Source organism: Corythoichthys intestinalis, chromosome 12 (genome assembly GCF_030265065.1).
Source record: "Corythoichthys intestinalis isolate RoL2023-P3 chromosome 12, ASM3026506v1, whole genome shotgun sequence".
NCBI classification, from domain to species: Eukaryota; Metazoa; Chordata; class Actinopteri; order Syngnathiformes; family Syngnathidae; genus Corythoichthys; species Corythoichthys intestinalis.
The window spans coordinates 21,475,489-21,494,796 of record NC_080406.1 but is presented as its reverse complement, the minus strand read 5'-3'; the positions used below and the strand labels follow the sequence as shown (position 1 = coordinate 21,494,796).

Sequence of the window (19,308 nt, the reverse complement as noted above, 5' to 3'; positions counted from 1 at the left end):
ACCACTGACAGTCATGGTTGCCCAACTTCCCATCATGCATTTGGGCGGAACAGTTAAGTCGCTACAGTATCATTTACTGAAAGCACTACAAAAATAATATTCCAATCTCTCCAAAAAAAAAACAATGCTCAAAAAAAGAAAAGCGCTTAATGCAAAGAGAACTGGCATTCCCAATCAAAATAGCTATGCAAAATAATACTCAGACTTTGATCAAACTCTATTCAAACATTTCGTGTAGCTCAACAAATACACTAGATGGCAATATTTAGTCACAAACTATCAGAGGACTCGTACGTTGTGAAGTCAACACTCAAATGAACGTAAGGTACAATGAACCCGGAAACTACGGCGTCAGTCGAGGGGCAAAACGGACTAGAAAAACTTGGCTATATCTCTAATTAATTTAAAACTCACCCTTGACACCTTGTTGTGTATTTCAATTGCTACCTTCTACAATGGCGAGCTATTAGTTTTTTGATTGAAAAATGTTACAAATATTATTAAAACGAAAACATACAGAGGGGTTTTAATATAAAATTACTATAACTTGTACTGATATTTATCTTTTAAGAATTACAAGTCTCTCTACCCGTGGATCCCTTTCACAGAAAGAATGTAAATAATGTTAATGCCATCTTGTGGATTTATTGTTATAATAAACAAATACAGTACGTATGTACAGTATGTGGAATGTATATATATCCGTCTTGTCTTATCTTTTCATTTCAACAATGATTTACAGAAAAATATGGCAAATTTTAGAGATGGTTTGAATTGCGATTAACTACGATTAATTAATTTTTAAGCTGTGATTAACTCGATTAAACATTTTAATCGTTTGACAGCCCTAATAATTACACAGTGGTTAATTTTGCTCAACTGGTTCTGGTACAACTGGCGTTGTATGCGCAAAACAAATGCTTGGGTCTTAAGAGGATCTGGAACCAATTCAAAACAAAACTAAGAAAAATCATAAACATGGAAAAATCTGCGATATAGCAGATATGTACATGATGAAGCGGAATATAGCGGGGTAACACTGTACTTTATTTGTCCTTTTTATGAGTGCAACGTACTGCTTCCGACGGGAGGGGGTGGTGATCAGGGAGTTAATTATAATGATGACAGTGATGTTCATGAGTATTAACAGTCAGGTGTTGTGGGAGATTTTCCCCGAGCTGCATTCAAAACAAGACAGTATTGTGCCAGGCCTGACGCAACTCTCCTCTGGCATCTTGTCACACGGGTAGCAGATTGTCTCCTCTTTCCCCCTTTCTTATTTTCAGCTTTCCTCTACATTGACAGCTGCCTGCCACAATACATTTAGAGAACGCTTCAGAGGTGACAGCCTATCTAACTCTGCCGCTCTCCATCAAGCCCCTGCTCTCTCTTTTTTGTCCTTTCCTGCCTTTATCCCCGCCACCAGATCTACGGGTTTTCTCTTTTCCATTGCACACCAAAGCACTCTCCTTCACCTGCATTCCGCCCCTGCGAATGTGTTGCACTCTTCCTCCCTCGCAGGGTAATTGCTTTGAGCCGGGCTTCCATTTTGATGTCCATAATCGAGGCCACAATGCTTATGGGTCTAGATTTCCTCTTGCCTTTGTCACAGCACCGGCAGCACCAGGGAGAGGAAGGCAGATAAGAAACGGAGGCGTGGAGAAAAATGGACAGTCAATTGTAATTAGAGGGCTTTATTCACTTACTTATACCAATGTAGGAGATTATTGCCCGCAGAGAAAATATCTTTTCTGCCAGAAAATTGTGTTGCGGCAAAAACCCTTCCTCTGTCCTTAACTGTATACTAGGGCTGGGACGATCCACTTGTCACGATCCGATCCATATTCCAATACCTGTGCGGCTAACCGGTACGTACTGCGATACTTCAACTATGGCAACATATTACCTTTTAAAACTTATAAAAACACAGAGGCATGTATCGCCGTTTAAACTAGATGAAATTTATTTTTATTTTTTTTTACATAGAAAAGTGCATTAACTGTTGTAGCTACTGTTCCAGTACAAAACACGTTACTGTCCCACTGAATTAGTTTTAAACAAGAATAATGTTGAAAAATACTTGTCTTTATTAAAAGCTTTATTGAGTCAGTCCACTCCCACACTTACAAACACACACAAAGAATTGCCACTCACACTACCGTAAGTGTTTAAACAAGCTCAACAATGCGGCGTCTTTCAAATAAATAACAATAGACTTCATAATGTATTGACATGACACATTCCCCATTCACTGCTTCACGCCTTCCCGAAGGGGGCCGTCCCATACTCCGCTTCATTGTTTAGCAGTCGGTCATATGCAGTGATCTAACGCCACATTTAAGGGCATTTTACATGGTGACTCTCCGAGAATACGAAAAATTTCAAATTTGCATTTATATTGGCCCGTCTCCATTCGAACAATGTCGCAATTCCGCATGAAAACGATGTAGTATTCATGCCAGGCCCTAGGGGGCAGTGCAGATTTACAAGGCGACAGCGAATGATGCACTTTGACCCCACCAAAATTCCTCAGCCCGGAAAAAAATATGCCCGCCCACTCGAAGCAATGACATTTTTCTTTTGTCCAAAAAGGCACAAAAATTGAAATATTCAACATATTTAATTTAAAAATATTATTAAACAGTAAATTAAAGCCGACATTCCGCCATATTTGCTGTTTTTAATGTTTAGTAGCACCGCTGCGCACGGCCAATGTGACGTGTACGAGTGCTGACGTTATCGGCGCACTCTTGTGCCGCGGGAGCCTTTGATATGCATGCGGAGCCAGCCCCCCTCAATCCGCCGCAATCGAATTCTTCCACTTTGGAGGCAGGATTCAGAATTTTTCGTCTTTGCCGACAACATATGCACGCGAGGCCACTCCGCAACACAGTCATTGCGTCTTCATGTCACAGAGTCGCCATATAAACTGCCCCTTAGGTTGAAAAAGTACGAAAGCTGTACTGCATACAAACAGGAAGGATTGTCTCAGGAGTGGTTTGTTCGAAGATTCAAGGTAATTATTATATTTTTCATACCATGCATGCATTTTCAAACGTGAAAAAAATCAATGGGAGAAATTAGCAGCTATAGCATTGGCATTATACTTCGCAATATTTACGTAGAATAACTGCTAATTGCCCGGTTGTTTGTTTTTAACCAAGAATCGAGACTGTTTCACAAACAATTCAGGGATTTAAGCATTTATTCACAAGAATTTAACTGAAAACGCTCTTTGTTTACATATGTCGGCTGCTAATTTGCTTATCAACTAGCATCATATTTCGCAATATTTAAGTAAAATAAATGCTAACTGCACCGTTTTTTGCTTTTAACCATGAATCGAGACTGTTTTACGTCCATATCTATAAAGAATTCAGGGATTTAAGCATTTATTCACAAGAATTTAACAGAAAAAGCGCTTTGTTTACATATGGCGGCCGCTAATTTGCTTACCGACTAGCATCATAGTTCGCAATATTTATGCAACATAAACGCCACCTGCGCGGTTTTTTGCTTTTAACCAGGAATCGAGACTGTTTCACGTCCGTATCTATAAAGAATTCAGGGATTTAAGCATTTATTCACAAGAATTTTCAACGGAAAAAGCTCTTTGTCTGCGATATGGCGGCTGTTAATTTGCTTAATGACAAGCGGCATAGTTCGCAATATTTACGGAAAATAAATGCTAACTGCACGTTTTTTTTTTTCTTTTAACCAAGAATCGAAACCATTTTACGTCCTTACCAATAAAGAATTCAGGGATTTTAGCATTTATTCACAAGAATTTTCAACAGAGAAACCTCTTTGTCTGTGTTTCTACTCCGTCAGCTTTGGCGGAGATAGGCTACCTATGAATCGACCCCGTGTCCCATCAATACATTATTAAGTCTTTAGTATAACGGTCCCAGGATTCTGTCGCAACATCAAAGCTTCAAAGGCTGTCACTCATCGTTAACTTTAACAAGCAATATAGAGCACAATGTGGACAAAGAAAAGCAGCAGGATGGAGAGTGATCGGATCGGGACATATCTAGTTTGTTGGATTGTGGCCAGCGCTGCTTTGGTGCAGCACAATTGAAGTATCTAATGTATCAATACTCATAAAAAAGTATTGATACTAGGATCGTGACATAAGAATCACGATATATCGCCGGATTATATTTTTTCCCAGCTCTACTGTATACTGAGGATTACTGTTTCTATACAGTATCCATCTCTGGAAAACATTGTCGGTGACGACTGTTAATGTTCGTCAACTGGAAATCAACCCTTTGCTGTATCCAAAGAATATGTGAGTAAAGTTTGTTTTTCAGCAAGGAGCGTTGAAGAATTTCTCACCCCAACAAGGTGATTTTTTGCATTGCTTTGTTTTCCAGATCAGCACAGTTTTTCTGTTGAAAATAAAGATTCGGTGATGAATCTTGGCTAAGCACGTCGATTCCAAGGAAAAGTAATTGCTACATGTTGAAAGTCAGACAAGTTTAAACACTTCACTCTCGAATAGACTGAGTATATAAGCAAGTTTACGTGTCACTGTAGGTAGTAGAAAGTGTGTTATGACCAAGACAAAAAAATGACACTGTTCATCAAGTGAATAAGGAACGCTGTATGGAAATGGCTCTGACGTTCACTTGAAAAAAAAAAAAGAATCCATTTTGTGCAGAGACATAGCCACCTGGATCCCTGTTATATACAGCAATCTTCATCATTCACAGATGAACCCCTGGATTAAACGGTATTATATGAATACATCTTCCCATTCAAGTCATCTGGTGAAAATTCTTCTCCTTTTAATATTGCCATATATATATATCACAATATGTCCCAAAACCTGTTTTTTCCAATATCGTTTAGCCCAAACTGAAGCCGAAAACATATATATTTCTAAAAAAAGTAATACAGTGGTACCTCTACATACGATCGCTTCGACACACGAACTTTTCGACATCCGACGTAAAATTTGACTCGCCATTTGTTTCTACATCCGACGACATGCTCGAAATACGACGACAATGGCAGCACCGCAGACGACTGCACGGCGGATTTTCTTGTGTGACAAATCAACACAGGTTTCAGAAAAGGTTGGTACAGGTGGTGAAACAAGGAAAAAGTTGACGCTTACCTTCTAAATGAAGATGCAAATGACAGAAAAATATGAGCGTAGGGTGGGCATCCGTGAAATGGCTCAACAATACATCTCCACGGTCCTCCTCCGACCATCGTTCGCCAGTCTTTATAAGTTAAGCTGACAATTCTTATTGTGGTAACATCTCCAGAGAAATCGCCAGCTTCGCCACGTTTTCATCATTTCTTTCACAACTTATTCAACACAAAACGCCTGCTGTCTGCCGCAATTGACGATGTTCTCAAGAAAGCATTGAAAGCGAAAGTAAACTTTCACCCGCTCCCCTCACTCTTTGTCACGTCAGCGCCGCGGTGCCTTCAGGTACAGAAAAAAACGTCCGCCTTATTAGAACCCGTTTCGTTACACTATTACAGGAATTATTATTATTATTACATTATTAATCCGATTTTTATTTATTATTTATTTGTTTTGCTATATGTAATTGCCATTTGTAATAGTACCAGCAGTATTTTTTAAGGATTTAGTGCAGGTTTTTGGGCTGTGGAACGAATTAATGGAATTATAATGTATTCCTATGGGAAAATCCTGCTCGACATACGACCATTTCGACTTACAAACAAGCTCCTGGAACGGATTAACTTCGTATGTAGAGGTACCGCTGTATTCTAAACCTCTGAACAACTGAGAGTCGATGGACGTCAAGACTCTTACCTGCATGGAAGGTAAATGACCCTTGCACTTCAATTTTTAACAAATGAAAATCTGTAACCCACAGTGGTCTTACCACGATTAGAAAAAGTGCATCATTCTGGCCATTATGAACAGTGTTGTTATTCTTACTTTAAAAGGTAATTAGTTACAGTTACAAATTACTTCTCCCAAAAAGTAATTGAGTTAGTAACTCAGTTACCTCAATATAAGAGTAATTAGTTATTCGGCAAACGGCAACGGCAACGTTTCTTTTTTATGTTCTACACCAGGGCCGCAAAGAAAAAATAATTTAATAACGACCGCATTCTGGCCGATTTAACCCTGTGCCCCTGCTTAACACATCAATATCTCTGTCTACTCTAGATATAATACTACGGGATAATTACAATGGTGTCATAGAAGTCCATTGATTGGACTGCTAGCAGTACATCTTGTTTGTGTATATAATATATCTATGTGCGCTTGTCCTCGATAATAGCGTATTACTAGGCCGCGGCGCAGCATATTTGTTCCCGGAAATAATTAGCCCCCACACGAGCGAAGATAACAGGAAAACAGACGTCTTTGGAAATATTTTTACGGCGAAAAGGATATTTTTACGGCGAAAAGAGCACCTGACGAGCCTACAACCTCGAAAACCCACGAACTGCGAAGGAGTGGATTCGTGACCCGTTTGTGAATAAACAGAGATCACAAATGACGGCGACCTTATTAAACGTACATTTGAGACAACAATTCTACCGAGGTTCTGGATTAAAGTAATTCTGGAATATCCTGACATGGTGACAAGAGCGTTGAAAACCTTGCTACAATTTCTAACATCGTGTCTTTGTGAAGCGGGCTTCTTAATTAATGTTTAACGACAAGGCGAAGTCGTTAATGGTGAGCGCGGTGTGCAGCTGTTGTGTGAAGCTTACATGGCAGGATGAATCTGTGGAGAACTTTTCTACAAGTCCTTCCATGATCAAACGTAAGTTAATATTCCTTTCTTTCAAGAAAGTTTGTAGTGTTTACTTTGGAATCGCTGCATTTGCGCATTTTGCGGCTATGTTTAACGTTACGCGCATGCGCCGAACCGCATCGTTGCAATTTTTGATGGGTTGCAAAATTTGTCAGAACACCGGTCCGTGAAAAAAAAGACCCAAATAACACCGGTCCGTGGTGCAAATAAGGTTGGGGACCCCTGTTCTACACGACATTCATGACTTTCACGACTTTTTTTTCATTCCTAAAAAAATACATAGGTCACACTTTTTAATTTTTTTTTTAAAATTTCACCTATATAAGAGTAAAGAGTATAATGGTATACAAACTTAAACTTTCAAATGCTGTGAAAAAAAACCTTTTTGTTTTTCCTGTTGTGTTGTACTGAACCCGCACTAAACGGACTGAACTAGAGCTGAAACGAATACTCGAGCAACTCGAGTTTGAAAACTGATCCGAGTAATTTTATTCACCTCGAGTAATCGTTTATTTTGACAGCTCTAAGCATCACGTTTTGCTCGGACTACTTTTAATGCGGGACAATGCACTGATGTCACGTGCGTAGAGGAAGAAGCAAAAAAAGAAAAGAAAAATTTTACTGCAGCCACCAGCCGCTACAAACGACGCCGACGTTGCTAAATACTAGCCCGCACGATGCTACGTTGGTAGCAGGTAGCGTCTGATGAGTCTCATAGATATCACATGTATGTTTAACAAGATGCGAAATGACAGACTCGGCCGCGTCTGGGCAGCGTTAGTAAACAGCTGCCATCTTAAAGCAGTAGAGTGCTAAGCGCTAATAAAGAGCGCTAAGCGCTAATAAATAAGATTAACGTTACTGTGACTAGCTCACGTAACGTTAGCCCTGCGGAGGGCTAGGTTTCTATTAATTATGACCACTTTAGATGCGTGGCTAACGTGTCTTACATACAGGCTTTAACATAACAGGGCAACTGGCTATTTTTGGTAATAAAAAACAAATTATTACATTGTAGCATCTGCAACGACAACACCCACTTGGTGATGATGATGCATAGTCAACAGGAAAACAGTCCATTATTTTCAATTAATTGTACCCACCTGTACGCCAAGAACTGTATGTTAAAAAAAATAAAAAGAAAAAAGAAAAAAAAGAAATTGTCCAAAGAGTTTAAGATGACGCTCACCACGCTAAATGGTAATGCTCTGAGCCCTTAGCATTGCGTTTGCAACGGCGTCACAACCCCCTTCTCTCCTCCCCCCTCCCGCTCTGCTCTCTCCGTGTCTCTTAGACATCTCACTCGTCATTCAACCAAAGTGTAGTAGCGCGCACCTTCACATACTCAGTAACCGTAACGGCGTTGCAAAGATGGAAAAAGTAATTTAATTTAGTTAAGTTACTACTGACAAAACTAACGCCGTTGCTTTTCAGGTCAAACTTAAATTATTAACGTAGATTAGTATTTTTGCAAAACAACATATGTGTTTATGAGCGATAAAAACAATTATCTGAATTGTATCACTTCAACAATGCAATGTGATTGTATCTTAATATCAACATTTCACAGTCGTCAGCCTCAAAATTGACTACAAACCAATAATGAATGCTGAATTTAAGTGTTCAGAATCAACAATTCAAAACAATTTTCCTCCTATCTGAAGAACCATATTTATACCAAAAAAATGGATGCTAACAGTCTTTTTTCCAAACATTCAGTATCCAAGGTTGTCAGCACTTTGTTTAAACAAAGTCAGTGCAGTTGGTTCTTGTTTTGACTGTCTCGTGAGTTGTTTTGAGCGCGAAAGATTGTTTGTAACAGAAGACAGATTTCTAAGAGTCAAAACCAGTAGGTTGTAGTTGGGGAAAAAAATGTATGTCGAAGATGTAACATGTACTGTGGTCAAAAGCAAATCTCTGATCACTGTAAAGAAAAAAACGTTTGTCGTAATGACATACTGACATTTTTATAAAGCAAAATATGTCTACACTGAACATTGACAACTCCTTTTAAGGAACAATGAATAAAAGCAAGCAGTTAACAATTAACTAAAAATCCAGTACTACTAGCCTTCACGAATTCCACTCCTTTTTACCATAAAGGCTTTTCCATGTTGAACTTTAATCTTTAAACTTGTGAACTATTGAATTATTCATGCTTTGGTCAAAATAAATTAAATTAAGCTATCAGCTACACTGACTGAATCCCCAAAATTTTCCACTATAAATTCTGACCCAAAATGTAATTCCTTTCTGGCAACTACTTAAATATATCCCATTTTGCCATGATGCTATAACTACCCACACAACAAAAATAAATCAAAAAGCCATTTTCCAAGAAAATGAGTGCCTTGACTGGGCCCATACAAATTGACAATTTTGGAATAGAGAGCAAATGAAACAGCAGGGAGAATGCAACTATAAAATGTTAATATGTCTGCCCTTGTTTGGGCATGTGGGCAAAGTCTGCTTGCTGCAGTGAGGGAGAGGAAGATTTCACAAAGTAAAACATAGCAAACACAACTAACAGGAAATTAAGAAGACATGGAAAGACCCCACCACTGCAGAGCTAGAAAATGACAAAACAGACTTACCAGATCATTGGACATGCTTCGCTCTAAACCAAAACTTCAGCCAAGTAAGCGAGCATGCTTACATCGACAGCAGGATTCCTCGAAAATCTCAACAATCGAAGGAAAACCTCAAGCAAGTAAAGGGGAAGAAAAACACCCATAAGACCCTGATATCATTTCCTGCTTTTTCACTCTCAATCATTCTCTCTTCTGTCTTTCTAACTCCCGATCATTTTACACTAATACAGGAGGAATCCCCTTGGAGGCAGGTCTTCCCAGCCGCGGTCAATGAAAACCACAAAGCTCTGCCAGGCGAGCCACTCTTCCTGCGCGGATATCTGCTCTAACCGGACAAGCCACTACCAAGGATCCTCTGGGGAAGGAAGTGACATCGACAGGTGCTGCCTTTTTCCTTTCCTTACTCGGGCAAACAAAGCCCACTTTCTTCCAGGAAGCTGCGATGTCACGTCTGTGTGGTCTTTGTTAATGAATAGCACAGCAGTCAACAGTCATTCCAGGGATAAATGAAGTGTCACTGAAAGTTTGGATTCTTAGCCTGATAGAGTCCAGAACAAAACCTGGATAACAAACTGAAGCTTGGACAAAACATAAGGGATGTCCCGATTGTTACACCTGAGTCCGAGTCACCTGAATTTGAGAATCTGCCAATACCAAGTCGCTATCTGATACCGATTTTTTTTTTTTTTTTTTTTTTAAATCAAACAAAAGTTCCAAAACATGTTCCAGTGCTGTACAGTACCGTATTTTTCGGACTAAAAGTCATTTATTATAACGAAAACATTAGGAGGGGTTTTAATATAAAATTAGTTTAACTTGTACTAACATTTATCTTTTAAGAACTACAAGTCTGTCTTGTGGATCCCTTTAACAGAAAGAATGTTAATAATGTTACCGTATTTTTCGGACTATAAGTCGCATTTTATTTTTTCATATTTTGGCTGGGGGTGCGACTTATACTCAGGAGCGACTTATGTGTGAAATTATTAACACATTATGATATCATTTCACATGTTATTTTTATGTTTTGGAGTGACACTGATGGTTTGGTAAACTTGTTAGCATGTTCTTTATTCTATAGTTATCTGAATAACTCTTAATAGCTATGGCCACGTTCTGCCTTTGGCAACGTGTGTTCAATTGTATTATTGACTTTTTATAGGGCTGTCAAACGATTAAAATTTTTAATCGAGGTTATTACTGATTAAAAATTAATTAATCGTAATCAATCGCAATTCAAACCATCTATAAAATATGGCATTTTTTTCTGTGAAATTATTGTTGGAATGGAAAGATAAGACACAAGACAGATATATACATTCAACATACGGTACATAAGTACTGTATTTGTTTCTTATAACAATAAATCAACAAGATGGCATTAACATTAACATTCTGTTAAAGCGATCCATGGATAGAAAGACTTGTAGTTCTTAAAAGATAAATGTTAGTACAAGTTAGAGAAATTTTATATTAAAACCCCTCTCAATGTTTTCGTTTTAATAAAATTTGTAAAATTTTCAATCAAAAAATATACTAGTAGCTCGCCATTGTTGATGTCAATAATTACACAATGCTAATATGGTGCTGAAACTAGGGATGTCCCGATCCAGGTTTTTGCACTTCCGATCCGATACCGATATTGTTTTGCACTTCCGATCCGATACCGATACTGGCCGATACCGAACTATCTGAGCATGTGTTAAAGTTTAAAGTTATTTAGCCTCCTTTCTTAGTTGTCAGACTCATGTTAAAAAAGGTTTTAGTACCCTTGATAACAACTAGCCAGCTGAATTAGGTCAGTTTGAATAACACACAACGGTTGGTAACAAGAAACTGACCTGTTTATCCAGTGACAAACACTAAACATTATAAATAACAAACAGAAATGGCATAGTCAGTCAGTAAAACCTCCAAATAATATTGTAAACTGTCTTAAAAAAGCAAAACATACCAACAACCTCAGTGGAAAATCCTCCAAATCCCCCAAGCTATTAGATGCTTTTAATGTTTCGTGCATTAGTTACAAAAATTGTATAAAAAGCCTCTCAGGTTTAAATAAACGACTATTTCAGTATCAAGTTAACATTTTAAAACAGTAAATAAAATACTCAAGTCCCCATTCTGTATCAGCAGCTTTAAACTACATTCATGTCATTTAATTTTGCGAATCAATTGTTAAAGTTGTTAAAATTGCTCCCGTTATAATTTCCCTTCTGTCTACTTTCGACATGTGAAAGTTTTAAACCTGTTTTGAAGATAGATTCAAGTCAAGATTTTGCCGATTTAGGAGTATTTTAGATAAAAAGTTAATTAGGTTCGCTTGGAAGTTTCACAACAGCCTACTAGGGAAGTCTTCTGCTTTAAGATGGCGGCTGTTTACTAACCCATCTGGTTTTCAATACTTCAATGTTGCTAACGCAGTCGAGTCTGTTGTGTAGCATCTGGTTCTATATACATATGATATCTATTATCTCCAGTAAAACGACGTTGACGTAGTTTGTTGCGGCTGTCAGCAGAAGTCAGGTATTCTTGTGTTTTTTATCCAGCGGCATGAGTTGAGCTAAAGCTGTGCGTTGAACATTGGCATTACCCGGTCTAAGACAAGTTATGTTTACTTTCGGGACGCAATGTGGTCAGTTTCTCATTGCGTCCCGAAGACCGCGCTGTGTATTAGTGCCGCTTTACTTGACATATTTCAATAATCGGAATTTGGATGTTTGTGCATCGTTCTCGAATCTTCAGCGGCCGAATCGAGTGTTGGATGGTGCGTCTTTACTCATGTGAGATAATGGCTCGTCATCCAGAATGAATTCTTGGGCAATGACTGTTGTTATTCCCTGGGCTTTGGGACTGTCGAGTGCCAGTTTGTCACGCATAGCAAAAGTTTCTGCCAGTGTTAGTTGCGTAGGACCTTTCTTTTTGTCTTCGGTTTTCTTAACATACTCCTCATATTGTTTGTGGTGGTATTTCGCTAAATTCTTGATTAGGTTGGTTGCAATAAAACTTCTTACAGCTTTACCACTACCCTTGACTTTATTGTGGCATATGTTGCTCTCTGCCTCTTGGTCTTTGTCGTCCTATAAGGTGAAATGATCCCACACAGCTGACATTTTTACTGATAACGTCTCTCGGTAAATTGGGAGACGGTAATGTAAATGTAGTGTGTTGAAGGTGTGCCGTAAAATGCGGACCGGATTTTAGGGAAACCGAGGCAAAAACTGGAATGGATTATGTACCGGACTTTAAAATAAAACTGGATCGGAAGTCTGGATCGGAATTTTCCCGTGTTCCGATCCGATACCGATGCGCACTTTGTTGCCCATATCGGCTTCCGATCCAAATATCGGATCGGGACATCTCTAGCTTAAACCATAAAATCAGTCGCACTCAAGCGCCAGCAGAGGGCGACAAAACACAAAAAAAAAAAAAAAAACACAAGTAACAAGTGGACATTACACTGTGCTGCCATTTTAATGTTTGAGTGGGGCATGTGCTTTAAATGCGTCAAATATTTTAACGTGATTAATTTAAATAAATTAATTACCGCCCGTTAACGCTATAATTTTGACAGCCCTACTTTTTTATATTGAAATGCATGCTTTTAGTTTGTGCCGCTTTCACGCCCAAGAGGGGGCGCACTCGTACTTGTTTACGTGAAGAAGAGCGCTCACACGCCAGAAGAAGACGGACAGCTACGCAGCGTATCTAAACGAGTGGGCGAGAAAAACCCGGCTGTTCGTTTTTTATGCTTTTAAAATATCTCTACAGAGGCAACGCCTGTGTGTATTAACTTTTCTGTTGTTGTTGTGTGTTTTCCACCCGCGATCGGACACTTAGAACCAGTTGTGTGGTTGTTTGAACTATGTGCTAATGCTCGCGAACGCATGCTAACCGTTTGTGTCATTGCTGTAATAGCTGCTAATTATCATTTATTTACGTTGATGCGAACCCGTTTGGTATCGAGGACGAAATTGATTCAGCAAATTATACGGACATCCAGCATCATCATTTGGGAGTTTAGCTCGCTGTATAGCCAGGACAGAGCCGTAGCGTCCCGGTGAGGACGTATATTTGCATTTCGTTGTTCATGCATCATGTAACATCATACTGTACACTTATTCAGCATGTTGTTCTCTATTGTATTTTCATATTAAATTGCCTTTCAAGATGACATATCTGTTCTATGTGTTGGATTTTATCAAGTTAATTTCCCCCAAAAATGCGACTTATACTCCGGTGCGACTTATATATGTTTTTTTCCTCTTCGTTGGGCATTTTATGGCTGGTGCGACTTATACTCAGGTGCGAGACTTATAGTCCGAAAAATACGGTACTTCTTTTTTCACACTGTAGTTTATCACTAACTAGAGCTGAAATGATTACTCGGATAATCCGACTAACTTGATTTTAAAAATTGATTGAGGCATTTTCTCCGCCTCAAAGAATGGTTTAATTTTGCCAGCTCTAAGCATGACGTTTTTCCTGAACTACTTTTAATGCGGCATAACGCGATAAAGTCACATACGTAGAGGAAGAAGGGAGAGGCGGCGGATATATTTGATTTCAACCACGTATGAATATAGAGGTGACGACGAAGAAGCCGAATGAAAGCGAAGAGAAAGGCACCAAGAAAAAGTAGAAAATGCCAAGAGTGTGGGAGCATTTCAAGCTGGAGACCAAAGCGAACACTGTTTCATGTATTCACTGGAAGACAGATCTAGCATAACACTACCCCCGCCCAGCCACGGCTACCCGCGGCCACACCGATGCTTCCGCACCCCCGGCTGGACCCCGCGATTGATGACCGCCCCCAAAACCCAGGCCGGGGGGCCACTTCGCGACCCGCCCACCTAGCCCCCGCTCCACCACTTTACCCCGAGAGCATAAGAGGGATACTCGAGACAAGGTAAATTTAAGATGAGGTAGCGCTAATAAATAAGATTAACCTTACTGTACCTTGCTGATGTAACGCTAATCCTGAGGAGGGCTAGGTTTCTATTAACTCATTTGCGCCCCAAAATGTATGAATACGTTCTATTTTTAATTGTTTCAGTGTCCCAAAGACGTATTATACGTCTTTTGCTCTGTTACGTCTCTGGGTCCTGATTCAACTGAGCTCCAAAGCACAAAGCTGAAAATCAATTTCAAAGCAATAAAACTGGCAACAGCAACGAACGGCCGGGCAGCACGGTCGGAGCGCTGGCGGAATGATGCCAGGCGGCGGACGACCAAGCAGAACAACCGAGAGGACGCCTGGGATGCAAGGTGCTGGACAACCGAGCAGAACGACTGGGACCACCAGTGCAACGGGCTCGCCGAACAGACCCCGAAGAGACTAAAAAAAAATCCATCTTCATGAGACAGGCAACTATGAGGGAAAAGTTTACCCGGCTGATGCGGCGATAACAGCGTCATCTAGGCAACAACAGCGTCATCTCTAAGTAAGTAAGAAGTGTGGGAAAAATGTGGAGAACGATGTAAAAACACAAGGCACATGCCCCACACAAGTTCCGTAGGTGAATTCTGTTATGAGGTAGTGGTCACTACAAAAGAAAGATTAAAAAAAAATGTATCTTGAGGATCTATCAGGCGGTGATGAGGTAAAAATTTACCCCATCTGCTGATACAGCCGTGGTCACAACAGCGTCATCTCTCAGTTCAATAGTTTACTTATGTGTAAATAAATTGTTACTTTGTAATCAAAAGCGCTATTTGTCTTGTTCTTTATGATATTTTGTAAAAGGAAAACATTATTCCGATGTTTGGGATGTAAGTAAAGCAAAAACTAGCTGTGTTAAAGTCAAAGTTATGCTTGAAATGTATGCGTTTACAAAAAGCTCATTTTCTCCGTTTTTTTTCATCAGAAATTGGAAAATTGCTCAAACTAAGCTATTTTCTAATGCTGATTTCTAAAGAATGGAAAAATATATGAACTTAACTTTTTTTCTGCTGAAAGAAGAGAGTAATCTTTCTTTTGGTGGGTTCCATTTTTTAGTAGAAATAGAACTGAATTTTCTGTGGGCCTTGCAAAATCAGTCAAAATCCAGTAAAACGGCCGGGAGCGAACGGCCTCGCTCTGGTGAAAATGGCTGGGAGTGAATGAGTTAATTATGACTACTGTAGATGCGTGGCTAACGTGTCTTTCATACAGGCTTTATTTAATCTGTAAAAACACAGCCCTCTACAGTGATGAGCGTGTAAAATAAAAACATAATAAAGCTAGCTGACAAGTTTAGCTCGGTAGTAATTGATGGATATGAAACACCAAGTAGCACTTGTGCCTAATGTGCGCTCCAATACAGCATGTATTAAACACTAATTTTGAACACTGCAAAAACTCAAAATCCTTTTAGGAATTTACACTTAAAGTTAAAACTTAACTAGGACTTTAAAAATAGCTTGGGACAAATGGAAATTCAATTGAAACACTTGGGAAACCACTTAACTTTTAAGGCGCTATATAAGTACTCTTCATTTACCTTTTTTTTTTAATAAGATCTTGGATCCAAGAAGTTTTTTGAGTGAAAGCAGTGAATTTGTTGTTTTTGTCCCTCTAATCACATCACAATTGTCAAAATTTTGGGCTGTTTTCAACAACATACATGTAAAATAAAAACATTGATTGTCTAAAGATGGTTCAATATTAGGTGAAATGTCTTGTTTTGTCATGTATATTTATAATTGCTTTTTACCTAAAAAAAATAAATAAATAAATAGTAATAATAATTATCTGATTACTCAATTAATTGATGGAATTTTCAGTAGAATACTCGATTGCGAAAATATTCGATAGCCGCAGCCCTATCACTAACCTAAAACAGTGCAATAGTAAAGTCATATTTACATTACAGTGATACCCCAACATGAAAAAATAAGCCACTTTGTTATGAAAGCCGCAATGTTCAAATAATAAAAGTAGCAGTCTAAAGTGTGAAAATTATTATAAATTCAGCAAGTATAATGTCACTCTTACAGCTTTAGCGCAACAAAAAATGTTTTGTCAACTCCACAAGCGAATTTAAAATTTACATAATCGACTGCAACTGCAAAGCTACAGGTCGCAACGAGACATGACATGATTTGCCATGTTCTTTGATTCCAATATCATAATTTTATTACTTTCTATTCAGGATACTTCTAGAGTGCTACATTTAAAACATATTATAAAACATGTCATTTTTTTGCTATATGGAACAGATCTTAATTCATTTAGAAGGAAAGTACTGATGTTTTGAAATATGAGCATAGACACGAACCAAATACTGATTTTATCTATATAAAAATGACTTCTAGGCCGTAGATATAAAACTATCAAGTTGTGCTAGGTGCTGTGCCTTCAGACTTTTACAATGCAAGTTATGTGCCTCGCCTTGATAGTTAAACAACTCTGTCAGCACCAACAGGACAATAGTTTATTTGAACATTTCCAGTCTGGCTTTCGAGCTCATCATAGCACCGTAACTGCATTAGTCAAAGTACCTAACAACTTGTTACTAGCAGTTGATGATGGATTAGTCTCAATCCTGGTTCTGTTGGACCTGAGTGCAGCCTTTTGACACAGTCGACCATAATATCTTATTGCAGAGACTAGAATGTGACATAGGCATTAGAGGAGCAGCCTTCTGCTGGTTTAAGTCCTATTTATCTAATAGGTACCAGTTTGTCAATGTAAACCTGCAATCATCACCGTATTCCAGAGTCAGTTATGGTGTGCCGCAAGGGTCGGTCCTCGGACCCATCTTGTTTACGCTGTATATGCTTCCTTTAGGCAATATCATCAGAAAACATAGCATTAACTTTCATTGTTATGCTGACGACACACAACTGTATTTATCAATTAAACATGAGCAGATCAGGCAAGTGGATAAACTAGGCACCTCCGTCCGAGATATGAATACCTGGATGAGCACTAATTATCTTTTACTTAACCCTGAAAAGACAGAAGTCCGTACAATAGGCCCCCAAAAAAATGCCCCTTTCCCACTGAAACTAGTGGGTCAATGCGCGTTTTTTCCAAGCCGATGCAACCCACTAGCGATTGGCATTTGGCACCTTTCCCATTGACAAAAAAAAAAGCCGCGTCTTTTTTTTTCTTTCCCACCCGTCTAACCCCTCACCCCTCCTCAGCCGTGCGTAAGGTTACGTGACGTCACCACACTAAGATCAACGTCGACAAGTGCGACCGAATTCATTCAGTTCAAGGAACTAAACAATGCAGAGCATTATGGAAGCTTCCTTTCCGTTTGTGTTCTCTGTTTTCATGCTTTTTACTGCCCTCAAAATGGTCGAAATGCGGCAAAGGATCAACACTCTGCTTGTGCTGAGGCAACGTAGGCGATGTGAATTCTTCTTCTTCGACTAGCTTTGTTGTTAGCATTGACGTAACTACGGTTGTGGGGCGTGTTAAATGGGAGGCGACTGGCACGTTGTATGACGCATCACGTAAGAGCCTACGTCACCACGTAGATTAGTGTGTTGACTGTTGACCCGGGGTTTTGCTTTCACACTGCATGACGATCAGAGCCGAGGTGATTTTAACGCGGGTCGCTTGGCGGGTTGATTGACATGGGTCGAGGCGGGTCGCTGCACCTTTCCCACTGCCACCAAAAGTCGATTGTTAGTGGGTTGACACGGGTTTTTTGGCCAGTGGGAAAGGGGTATTACTCTCTAACTGCCCAGATAGTCACTCTGGAGAATGTAAGTGTAGCCTCCAGCACCACAGTTAAAATCCTAGGAGTTCTATTTGACCCAGACTTATCATTTAAAGATCATATTAAACAAACCTGCAGAACATCTTTTTTTCACCTGCGCAACATCGCCAAAATTGGAAATATTTTGTCTAAACACGATGCAGAAAAATTATTTCATGCGTTCGTTACATCTAGATTGGATTAGTTTAACTCCTTACTTGCAGCTTGGCCTAAAAGTTCTCTAAAAGGTCTTCAGCTAGTCCAGAACGCAGCAGCAAGACTTTTAACAGGAACTAATAGAAGAGAGCACATCATCACTGTGCTCCAGGCCCTTCCCTGGCTTCCAGTCGAGTTTAGAATTAAATTTAAAATACTCCTTCCTCCTTACATTTAAGACCATTAATGGTTTGGGGCCATATTATCTCACCAATGCTCTGGTTCCATTCCGCCCCAACAGAACACTCCGTTCTCAGAATGCAGGTCTACTGCAGGTGTACTTGCCGACATGGAGGGTCTAAGGATGGGGGTTGCCCAGGACTTGAACTTTATTAATTCGTCTACTGTTTCTGACTGTGTATTATATTGTCTCTGCAAAGCCCTTTGAGACAACCTTGTTGTGACATAGGGCTATAGAAATAAAATTGAATTGAAAATTGAATTGAATTATTTAAAAGTTAGGAACACACAACTGACACACACATTGATGCACAACTGCCACGCTACCTGTTCTTTGACAGATGCCAGAATATTGTTGGCCATGTTTTTCGTCTCCATACTGCGGCCGGTCGAACGGCTGCGGGAGGTAAGCAGAAGCCCCTCCTCCATCACTGGGCTCTGCTCGGGAACTGGCATTCCTCCTGAAGACACCAAGAAAACACACACATGATCAGCATCTGTACTGATCGAAGCGCTCGTGTATACATCAACCTCTCCTTGATTGTCATCGTCAGTAAAGTAAAGAGCTATCAAGGGTCATTCGGCACCACGAACGGTGGTGCAGAACTGCACACCCACACAGAAAGACACCATATGGCTTGAAGAATGTGACTCTGCAAATCGAGGCCATATGGCGTTGAAAAAACAACACACAGCATGAATAATGATTTATGAAATACATTAAGAAGAAACACACAATCTACAGCAGGACCTTGACTTCCAAGTTCAATTTGTTCTGTGACCAATCTTGTAAGGCAAATGACACATATTCTATATGATATCATTCTTCACATTAAAATTTTTTGAAAGGCTATACAATCTTCTTGC

General features: G+C 39.4%; 1 protein-coding gene across 6 annotated transcripts in view; it reads right to left on the bottom strand.

Annotated features, from left to right (window-relative positions):
* The window catches only part of LOC130927091 (plakophilin-4-like), a 249,057-nt gene that overhangs the window by 171,144 nt on the left and 58,605 nt on the right, over window positions 1–19,308 (bottom strand). For 5 of the 6 annotated variants that reach the window (XM_057852634.1, XM_057852635.1, XM_057852632.1 and 2 more), the window contains exon 2: window positions 18,769–18,902. In XM_057852634.1, coding sequence (XP_057708617.1) covers window positions 18,769–18,897 — 129 coding nt within the window. In that variant the 5' untranslated portion in view covers window positions 18,898–18,902. Of the gene's footprint in view, window positions 1–9,355; window positions 12,554–18,768; window positions 18,903–19,308 lie in introns of those variants that run through there. The other variant, XM_057852637.1, reaches the window with a different exon arrangement.